Source organism: Bacillus rossius, chromosome 2 (genome assembly GCF_032445375.1).
Source record: "Bacillus rossius redtenbacheri isolate Brsri chromosome 2, Brsri_v3, whole genome shotgun sequence".
Lineage (NCBI taxonomy): Eukaryota > Metazoa > Arthropoda > Insecta > Phasmatodea > Bacillidae > Bacillus > Bacillus rossius.
In genome coordinates this window covers 106,047,224-106,059,336 of record NC_086331.1, presented here as the reverse complement: position 1 = coordinate 106,059,336, position 12,113 = coordinate 106,047,224, and the positions used below count along the sequence as shown (strand labels likewise).

The following is a 12,113-nucleotide window of genomic DNA, read 5'->3' as shown; positions in this document are numbered from 1 at the left end:
TAGGTGTGTTACGAAAAAATGATGAGAATGAATTTTGACAATGCGTGTGCAGCAAGCAACCAAAATTAACTGGATGAAAAAAGGCTACATACAAATAAAATTATATGTGTGCTTTTAAATCATATATTTTAATGATATTGAATTCTGGTCCATATAATTAAAAAAATCATTTATTGTGAATATTAGCGAAGGAAATTATGTATACAAACATTTTCAAATGTATTTATAAGTGATGTTATTTTCCGGTATGTATAATTTATTTGCACTATAAACTATAAATTCTTTAATAAATAATAAAAGTTAATAAATGAGAATAAATAATTTAGCATATTTATTGATTTTCATTAGTAATTAAAATTTATCTCAATTATTTAAGGTTATTTACATGGAGTATTTTTTTATTTTTACTAAATTTTCTGACATAAATTTAGTGAAAACTTAATTCAGAGAAATACTGTTTATATGATTATTCAGACACATTACTAACCCACGGTATTAGCTAGCTGTTTAACAGTCACGTAGTTACAAATCTGCGCCTGTAAAACAGCGCCAGGCACGGCGCAGTTCTCGCCCATTGCTAAGTTTTGTTCAAAACGTGGTGAATGAAACTTGTATAAATCGGGTGGTAAACATTCTGCCACAAACATAAGGAAGAAGGTCTGGGCTATCCTGACAGGCTAAGACACGTTTTGGGGTAGATCTTACACACCATCTGACCGGGTGCACCCCCCCCCCCCCCCCTATACTCAAAATTGGAGTAGTAACTGCGTTCTGATGTTCATCTGGACCGTTCTGGCAATTATCTTCTCACGCGGGCTGACAGCGCTAGAAACATTCCCTCCTTTAACCTAAGCATGAACATGCTGGACAAATAAATATTTATTATTTAATGAAAGATTATTATTCCTTTTTATAACTTAATAAATTTCATTGTAACTCTCAAAACCAATTAAGTATAACTTCTAATGCATTTACATAAGTACACACAACTTTTTTTTGTTACTCTTTGACATGAACCAAGTCATACAGTTTCTGACTTGCCAAGACTTATGGAGATTCTCCACTAACAGTGCCGACACAACATAGAGAATCAAGGGCTATAAATATTGTTTGTGTTAATTTGCGGCATTATAGTACAGTTCATATTGAAGTGTGACATCATAGTCTGCCTGTGACCATGGAACATACTGTATTGAAAAGTTGGCAGTTACAAACAAGCTTGTCATTCTTGGGACCTGTTTGCAAACTGGAATCAGTTTCTAAACCCATGATTGATGACGTTATTAAATTTTGCATATAACTTCTGCATGCCTTCACAAAATTTTCAATTGACACTGGTAATTTTTTCAGGTTGAGTAAGTGCTCACAATAAAAGACATGATTTCACCCAGGGTAATATCTCAAACTGATACTTTTTTACACTCACAGGTTCATAAGTGAAGAAGTACAGTGACTAAACTGATCCTGATGCCCACCAACAAAAAAAAGCTAATTAATAGCAAGTGGAAACATTGACAAAAATACACTGGGATCGCCCAAAGCAAAAATTGGGCTATACTACTAATGGAAACTCTACAATCAAATAATTTTGCTGTTCCACCAACATTAAAAAAAAACAGAGGTAACTAGGAGTCAATGAAAATGTTTTCTGTCATATTATTTGTTTTCATGGCATGTTGTCATAAAATTAATGTTGACAATTTCTTATAGTACTGTAAAAGAACTGAGTGACAGTATTATATAATTTACAGTTGGCACGGACTGGTACCAAGTGTGAAAATAATTTTAACACAGTGAAAGTATCATGAAAAATTATTTATTGCAAGTGGGCAAATTGTCTAAAAAAGTCTAGGAGGTAAAAAACCAAATGAATAAAAATTACCACAAGTTCTGTCAGAAATCAAGTACTAGAAAAAGTATGATTTGTTTTGTTGTACTTTATCTTAATCAGATGCAGTAATTTCATCTCATTGCAAACTACTGACAAGCTTACCTGACATTAAAAATAATGTTTCATACAACTTAGTTGGTTGTTATTATATGTATTATTTTGAACATGGTGCATTTCCTGCTTATAACGTTTGCTTTCTAAAATGTAATCAATGCAAAAAAAAAGTTTAAAAACCTAATTATTCCAACACTTATCCCATCTGTGAAGATTGATACATCGCTATCGCTTTGGTCTCTCTAATGTTGCCCCGTTTTAAAATATTCTATTTGTTTTTTTAAATTTATTTCTACTTTGTTACTTTGGTAACTTTCTAATGCTTTTGGAAAGGTTTTTAAATTAATTATCTAAATTGCTTTTTAGTTTACTTTAATTTTATATTATTTAATTTAGTTTAATTTTTTTTTATGCTGGCTTAACAACCATGAATGTCTGAGAATGTTCTGGAAAACTTACGAACTTTAAAGGTATGGTTGCACTAAAATTAAAGTGTAATAGTTTATAAATATATCCATTCAGTATTTATTTTTTTAGTGTTTATATTTTCTATTTCAAAATTTTAGAATTTAAATAATGAGAGTGTTGAACTTAAATTTGTTACTATCCTGCCACTGCTCGTGTAGAGGAGGGGAAATGAAACTAGCAGAGGGGAGAAGAACGGAGTTGTCAAACAGTCTTTCCCCGGTTGGCATGAACACCTGATCGCTCGCGCAGTGCGTGCAATTTTAATGCGGCCTATGAACTGGCTGGTTTTACGTGGCACTGAAGGACAAGTTTTAAGGGAACTGGAGTTTTCTTGATAAAACTTTTACGTGAGAGAAATAATGCATTTCTTAAAGGTGTGTATTTAATGCAAAAATCGGCTGTGCAACAAATTGTGATGTGCTTGCTGTTGAAGCTATTCACGAAAATTCACAACAGCCCTGTCCTTTTTTGGGTGGTTTGTCAGGAGGCAAATCCGATTGCAGCAAAGGGCCTAAGGTATAAGGCTTTTGCATAAGGGCCTTTTCGAAACCAGAGAGCTTTGCTATTGTGAGTGAAAGTGCAAAACGACTTGTTAAACTGGTGTATTTTATAATTCCTTTTCGGAGAAAAAATACATTTCTTTATTTGGGCGGAAAAACACTGACAGAAAAAAGTAATACAAGAGTGTGTTATAATGTGCGCGCATGAAACTTTTAAATTAAGAAATAGGAGGCTTCTAATTTTGTATAAGAATCTTTTGTAAATTTTTTAATGGAGTATATGTTTTTAATTGCGTGATTTCTAAATTATGTAGTTTTAAAGCAGGTTGGTGATTGTATATTTTAATCCAGCATTTCAGGTATTTTATAAGTTTTGTGCAAAATGTATATTTCCTTTTTAAGCGAAAGGGAAGTCAAAATAGTTTCAATTTTGGGGTTTTCTTTCTAGCTATGATAATGTGTATGGTAAATTATCCATGCACCCAGCTTATTGTAGCCAAATATTTCAGCATAATTTTTGCAATTACAGTGTGTTTAAAGGTTTTTCAAAAGTGTTTTTATTTTTTGCTCCTGCGATTCTAACTTGTTGGCTTTAAATATATTTTGGAATTTACGAATTGTAGTAAATGTCCATTTGCTCGCACAGGCATGTTAATTTAAGCTGTTCTGATGGTACGATGCACCTTTTCTTTAATTTACTTTTTTGGCAAAAAGTATGAGCATCAAAAGAAGACACATGTTATTTATGCGGGGATGTGAGTTTATGCTTACTAAGAGAGGTATAAGCTTACAAGTTGAACACGTTAAAAGGTTTACTTTACACTTTCTGTATGTTTTTCTTTACAATCACTGCTAAACCATATATGATTTTTCAAATAGGATTGTATGCAAAAACAAGGTGGAAATGTGCAAGCCCTACAAGTTAGCGCATGTTCGCAGTTACGTGTATGTGGGCCCCCTTGTCTTGGAAAAAAAACAAACAATTATTTTGTTTCTTGCTATTCTAGTGTGTTTTCAGATGTATGTAGGTAGTCCTAAAATATTTTAGTTGCCAACTATTCCGTAATGACAAAAAAAGTGGTTTTTATTGCTTGGGAAGAGTTTATTTCATTCATAGGTAGGAATTCTAAAATTACAGATTTTCATGTGGCGAAATAATCGGAAATAAGCATTCCTGCTCTGAATGTCGTAAAGAATCTTGAGAGGATTTTACAGAAATGTGGCAGTGTTTCTTTAAAGACAAATAAAATAGAAGCTGGAAACATGACGAAGTTGAAAAATTGTTGGCTTGCTTAAGCAAATTCAAACATTGAGTGTACCCATCAGTGGTTTCAACATTAAATTTGTTTACATAGCTTGATGAGTTCATTGGTAAAAAGTTCAAACACTGACAATAGATTCATTGATAGTTCCTACTTATGTCTCCATAAAACATTATAACAGGGTTCTACTGTACATATAACCTGAACTGTAATTATTTACTTATTATATATATGTTATTCAAGTTCCACCCTTCAACAGTCAGCAGCAACTATTACTATCTACTTAAAACAACAAAAACTACATTTTATAATGGCTCATCAAACATTTTAATAAATTTGGCATACCATGAACAAATTTTAACCATGATTTAGCTCAAGACATAGAGAGATAACTTTATTTTAACAGCATTGGATCCAAAATCATATAAAACACATCCTAAAAATATACACTTAAACTTTACGTACAAACAAGATACCTGCTCATAGTATCCCATGGCACTGTAGGCATTTCCAATATTGCCATATGCTCGACCCATGCCAGCTCGATCTTGCAGCATTCGTGCTATGTTGAGGTGAGCTTGATGTAGTTTGAGCGCAGCATCGTGTTCGCCCAAAAGTTGATACACAATCCCCAGGTTAGAGCATGCCCTACCTTCTCCCATTTTGTCTCTAGATGCCAATGCCATGTCTAGCTGTCGCTCATGCCATCGTTTAGCCTGAAATACCAATTGTAACACAAATTTCAACAGATATTTTTGCACATTGGTTAATAATTAACTTTTTGCAGCAAACCCTGTTCCAACACATCTAAAACTACATAACAAAAGTATAATAGTATTGGTTGTTATATTATAGTTCCAGTATACATTTGGCATTTTGCTCCTCATAAACAAAAATAAGTCTGTTTAAACTATTAATAAAAAAAATTTAAAAACATTTATGATGATTGTGACTGCTATTATTAAAATATATGATAGCAATCAAATGATGCCTTATGAAAACCTTTTGATAATCTTTTTTTTAACAAATGTGTGTCCATGTGCCACATAAATTTACAATAGAAGCCAGAAATAACAAGGTTTAGTATACTGTGAAGTTGGTTAAAAGTAAAAGGTAAGAAATTCGAAGCTCATTTTCTGGTTAGCAAAGATTTTCTCCACTTAAAAATGACATTACTAAATCATTTTTAAATGTCACATCACATACTTTTAAAAAAGTGGTATGAAACTAGTTTTAAAATATAAAAAAGAATATTTTATAAAAAAAAAACTTTTTCACACTTTGACTAAATAATCAAAGATATCAAAAATTGGAGATACAATATGTTATCACTTTCATCATGCTATGTACAGCACAATGAGCAATGTATCACTTTTGTGCTATTAATCAATACTATCGATTGGTGCTGCGTAAGAAAATATGTATATTTAAAATAATATTGTAATACTTAATTTTTGAGATCAGTTTGCTGAGAACCACTCAACTAGCTCTGATTGCATCAATTTCAATTTTTTACATTTAAATAAATAATGATATACATTTCCCAGCAGTGTAATTTTAGGGAATGTTTAACATTGGTTTTAATGTACAAAACATACTATACAAAATTACATTAATTGTGAGAATACGTAAATACATAGTGAAAAATTAATATGAAGTTTTATTGTATTTTAAAAAACCTGTTATATTGTAGCATTCAGTTTCTCATTTAAATTTTACTAAACTATTGTTTGTAACAGTTTATAACGGTTCGTTATATACAAAAATAAACAGATGTTCAATGCCGATTGTAATTTTGTTGTTTTTATTTTTTCAAACTAAAATGCACAGATGAATCCAAACCCTTTTCAATTCTTTCTCACTCGTTCCAATCGTACATCCGCCTGTCAAAAAAACGCACGCAGCTTGCAAGATGAGAATTAGAGAAAACTAACGTCCTTCAGTAATATTTTACTGCAAGTACACAAAATTAGTGCGGCCTTAAACATGACCGCACCCAGCGAAAACGAATTTCGCCACGAGCCAAAACGCCGACGTCGGTGATCACAATTTCTAATTTGGTACTCTCCGAATGAAATAAAAAAAAACTTAGGTTGACTTAATACTCGGCATGGCTCTGACCACCAACATTAAATTATATCTCCACAAATTCTACATAATTTGGCGAGAAGCCACCGAATGCGACCTACTGGTGCAGCAATCGGCAGACGACTGGAGAAGTCCTGCCACTGTCTCCTCCATGCAGGGAGGAGAAGTCACATGACCTCACCGACCAATCACACGCACGCTTCATTCAAACTTACTGATACAAGCCAATAAGAACACAGAACACATATTGAAAACAGTTTTCTAACCATAGAGCTAGGGACTTTACATTCTCCTTCTCTCTCCCACACCGTGAGACAGCAGTTATCACACATTTCCCACGACCAGTGGGGAATCCCAGCTTTTATCTCTGTTGGCGGGGAATCACTGTTTCTTTCTCACTCACACTTACATGTCTCTTATGCCTCTCTCTTTCTATACATCACCCCAGCCCAGACACAGTCCCGTGATCTATAAATATATTGCAATACGTTAATGATAATTAAAAACAGCAATCATAATACAAATTAGTTTACAAAATTAAACTTATTGAGAAAAACTTGAAAAAGTAGGCCAAGATAGGCAAAAGTCTAGTACAGCGACTTATTTGTGAATGATTACATAAAAAATAGTAATGATTAAAAATGTCTAATAAAATACAAAATACCTTCTTAAAACACATAGCACGTGCAAATAACATATATTAATAGCCATAACGTCTGATTATACTGTTTCATAACATATACACCACTCAGAAAACATTGACTTATTAATACTTACATATACAAAAAAAATGTTTAAAAGAAAAATATTTAGCTAGGAGGGCAGGGTTCTTGCAACGTTACAAGTTCCCCTCAATTTATCCCTTTTATTTTTTTTATTAGATATGGCCTGAATTTGTTTTTCTCAAATCAGGCCCAAAATTGAATTTTTATAAGAGTTCCTTGAATCCAAATCTATATTAAAAGAGTCAGGAATAAAATATAAGCAAAAACACAACAATTTGTAAGTTTTCAAGAAACATTCAACCAATTAATTTTTCTATTTTTAAAGAAAAAATAATTATTATATTTACATGTTAGGACATAAATTCCTTTTGCATCCAAAATGTTACGATGTTTTATCATATAGTCTTCGCACTCGCATTATCGTTGCACTGTTATTTTGGCCGTAAAAATTTTGAAAACAAATTCTCACATAAACGTTGCATGACGTTTTTGGTTCCGCTGTTAGATTCAGAGTTCGTGTATGTAGTAAATATAACCTTGCCATAGATCACACAGGACAAAGCACCGTGCAACAGCAATCGGTTTACAAGTTGCTGTCAGGCAGTGTGGTAGTTATAATGGAAAATTAAAGTAATTAAAAACACGTTTAATATGTACTCGAACAAAATGATTTCCCATTCAATACAGTAAAATGTTTCAGTCGCATCATTTTTTCCTTAAAATGTATGTTATTTTTTCTCATGTAAGATGTTGCCCATGGACTTCTTTTCCCATATAAAATTATGTATTTTAAAGTTGAAATTAATTTGCCATTAGGATATTACTGCTTACTTATTTAAGTACCAGAAAAAACGATCACTATGACTGTGCTGTGCATATAAAAAGTAGCATGCATAAGTAAGCACCATTCATGTTTGGTTATTTTGATGCCCGTACAGTGTGCGCACATAGTAGAATATTGACACTGATAGTTCACAGATTGCATGCAATGTGCACACTCTGTCTCGTGCAGAGTAAACTAAAACTACATTGGATAGCCTGCACTCTTTCTTGGAAAGTGTGAACTACGACAATAGTTACGGGTACGGTACACTACTTTAGTTCCGGCTCACGTTCTGGTCATGGTTTTCAGTTTTAGATTTTAAGTTGAATGAAATATGTTTTTGTTGTATGACAAATTTAAATTGTTTGGCGTGCTTTTTTATACTCTGCTTTTCAATTTAAGGTACTTTCCATGCCACATATTTTGTATTTATGAAAAACTTAACCCCAACATAAATATTTTCTCACATAAAAATCGCACCCCTACTTTTCCAGCTATGTTTTAGCATAAAATGTGTGACAATTATGCAATAAAATACCGTACTTGAAGTGCTAAACAAACGGTCACACACAATTGTAGTTTGTGGTATTTACAAATATTCTTTGATAGCTTCTGCAGAGATAAATATTAAATAACTAAATTCTTGTAAACCTTACAGGTGCTAGTGTTTGCATTTCTGAATTTCCCTTTTGTCAATTATTTTTCTTAATATATTTTCCATCCAACATCAAATCTTTGAATACTTAAATTTCATGGGATTTTAAGATTTGATTGGCACATCCCTATTTTTTATATTTGATACTATATTAACATAATCAAGTTTTGGGGAGCTGCTTACAAACTAGCTAACTCTAAAACCAAGGTCCATACCCATGGTGGAATTCGAACCACAGCCCCTAGGTTTGAGGTAACGTGTGCTAGCCCTTAACCCATGAAGGGAGACCCTTCTGACTGTCTACTGTTTCAGACTTGTGTGTCACTGAGTATTTAATGACTAATTGCTAGGCCTGTGTGAATATCATTTTTTTTTTACTAGAATCGAATATGAATACGAATATCAAATTATTCGCGAATATGAATAGTAAGAATAAGAAACATAATCATGATAAAAAAAATTTTTATATCTTGTAGTAACTTCTGGAAAAGTAGATAAATAATACTAAAGAGAAAGGTTGGTTAAGTCAGCTACAATAATTATAAGGAAAATGAATATTAAAATTATGAAATAATGGTTTTTTAAATTATGCAGTTAACCTAACTTAACTAACTAAACAACCTTTCATTTCAGTTCCTATTCACCTTATTTTCTACAACCTGCTACTCTGCATTTTGATCCAGAAAATTTTTGCGTACCGCAAAACACCATGAAGTCCATTGCAATTTATTTTTCGAAATATGTTAATTTTTTTTAATACTATATTTTCAATTTGGTGATTGAATGATTATATATTTACATATTTAAACCCTAGTTATTCAAGAGTATTTGTTGTTAACAGTCACTAGGTAAATTGTATTTTAGTTCAGCAATATTATAAAAACAATTTTTAATTTTTTAGTCTGGAATCTTAAACCATAATTTAAATTTTTTAGTATATTTTTCATTTTTGAGTAGCAACATCTGCTTCCTCATAGATATATACCTATACAGCAAGTTAGCTGCTACTGTATCACATGGTGTTAGATTGATTGTGACTATAGATTTACAAGCCTTTGAAACTACGACAATTGCTTCTTTTAATGCCCATCTCATTGGAGTGTACATCTTTTGTGGTGTCAGCCCAAGGTTGTTGACATTTGTTTATTTTTTTTACTACTTCTCGTGCGTGTGACGAAATGAATACAAACTATATTTTGTTTTCAAGTTTGAAATGACAAATGTGCCGTGTTTTGAATTGTCCACACGGTTTTTCTGTTACTGTTTAGCAAGACAGCCATGAAAAAAAAATAAAACTTTGAATACTTGTAGCGTGTTTAAAACGTCACTTAGTGTTCATGTTTTTGATAATGTAGTCCCATTAAAACATCAAAAAAGAGTATTTATATTGCAGAAATGACTTAACCTCAACAGTGAATGTTGGTATAAGACAAACTCACAAGGTATTCTATGTCTAATATTCATTAGGAAACTAATATTTGTTATTTCAAAGTGTTAGTATTCTAGGTTTAATCGAATAGTTTATTATTCGTATTCGAAAATTTGAATATTCGCAGAGGCCTACCAATTGCACAGACATAACTACCCATTCCCGCTTGCTCAAACAGACGTTGGTCCTTTGCATGAGTGCCACTACCTGTACAGCACACAACGTTTCAGATATATTCCAGATATGTTATATAAATGGAAATATTGTTAACATTTCTGCAGCATTACTTAAATGTGTCAAATTTTTGTGTGGTATGGGTAACAGTATCGAAAGCTTCTGTAAAACATGTTGCACCTATACAATGTTTCTGTTGTTTGGTTTTATACCATTAATATTCTGGTTCAAATGATACACAAACATTGAAATAATGTAGCCAGAAAACAGTCACTTCTTCTTTAATAAGTTCACCTAATATATGTGCTAGCTGCGATCCTAAAAAAATTCAGTGTAAAATGTATTCTCAATAAAAAAGAATTTACCTGCTATAGTTTTTCAACTGTCCTATAACATAACTGATCTTACTGTCAAACTCTTTAACACATTCCAAACCCTGTTCTGGTTTTACTTGATGGTCGTAAATTATTATTGCACATCTAAAACTTACAAAAAAGGCCAAATCACAGAAACTTAGGACTTTTTGAAATTCTGAATTTTTTAAACTTTTCCAGATTTCCACGAAAGGTATACTATGTGTTTACATTTCTTTTAATGTTGAGACACTTGATATCTGACTAAACAAACAACAAATTGCATTGATTGTGTACATTGACATCGTCCCGGGCTGCGCCCTTCTGAGCCCGATGTGCCACCACCTCCCCCCTTACAAACTGCGAGCCCCCTCCTTCCACCACCACCCTCTACGACCGCCCGCCGAAGTGTGTGTGTGTGTGCGTGTGTCGGCCAGCGCCCACCGGTGTGACGTCAGTGCTCCGCTCCCGAGAGTTGCTGAGCGAGGACGAACGGTCAGTGAGTCGCGAGCGCTGCGAGAGGAAGGAGCTTCACGCACCTGTCATCGTTCTCGGAGGTTTTCAGTGATACAGGGGGAAACGGGCCTCGCCACACACGGGCTACGTCACGGCCCTGAGAACACAGTAGCCGGGTCCACATGCCCATTATACATGTGGTGGCGCCCTAAACTTCGACGAACACTTCAACCCCCATTGCGGTAGCAACATATATAGTTAAAACATTAATTGGTTGTTTTACAATCGTGACTGTTTTGCACACCACACATGCAACATAATGTTAAAATTGTACAAATGGAAAAATCACAGTAAACAAGAAAAATTCACACACGACCTGCCAGTGCCAAATTTCTGAGTGTAACATATTGGCCAGTACTGACTGGACTTAAATAATGCCTCAAAACAATTAAGAGATTGGAAAAAATTTTAAAAAAAAGTGACACTTAAAATCTGAGAAGTGACAATAAAATTGATTTACAGTAAAATTTGTGACCGAAAAGTGACTAAAAATAGTCACCAAGATGAGACAATGCTAAGAAAAGAAAAAAATAAACATCATGCTAAGTGATATTGTGCCAAAAATTATTTTGTAGATTTAAAGTAAACTCTGACATGGAATTTATTCACAAAAGATTAAACAAATATGGTGCATATTCCTCAGCAATGGCTAGTAATAACTCCTTCGAACGTATTTGTTATCTATGCTAAACAATGTAATATAGATAACAGTAGCAACAGGGACCTAGTGCATCTGTTAGAATATACATGAATTTCGTACTACTTGAAGACAAGTCTTAAGATATACCTTCACCAAACATACTTTGGAGAACATCAATTATTCATTTGCAAAATTCTGCTGGATTATTTAAAACATGTTTTAAGACCCAGCAAAGTAATGTAATTGTAGCTTTATCTCTTATACACTACAGTGAAGTGCACCAGTTTCATGCAGAACCTTCATTAGAGGCAATATTTGAACATGAAGGCAGTAAAGACCCAAATTTTAGCTGACTTGGTGCCAACTTCTGCCGAAATTCATTCTTGTGTCATTCATAACTAATTTTGAGAATTTGCTCGACAACCTTTAGTTGATACTCTTATTGTTACAAAGCACTATCATCATGTTTTCTTGCCAACTCTTTAACGTAATACGCATTATGTCCCCATTATGTCCCTCCACTCATGACACTACT

The 12,113-nt window shown here is 33.2% G+C and overlaps 1 protein-coding gene across 3 annotated transcripts in view; it reads right to left on the bottom strand.

The window, feature by feature from the left end:
- LOC134529569 (tetratricopeptide repeat protein 28) overlaps nucleotides 1-12,113 on the bottom strand; it is a 221,506-nt gene that overhangs the window by 117,548 nt on the left and 91,845 nt on the right. For all 3 annotated transcript variants that reach the window (XM_063363794.1, XM_063363795.1, XM_063363796.1), the window contains one exon: nucleotides 4,652-4,891. In XM_063363794.1, coding sequence (XP_063219864.1) covers nucleotides 4,652-4,891 — 240 coding nt within the window. The remainder of the gene's footprint in view (nucleotides 1-4,651; nucleotides 4,892-12,113) is intronic.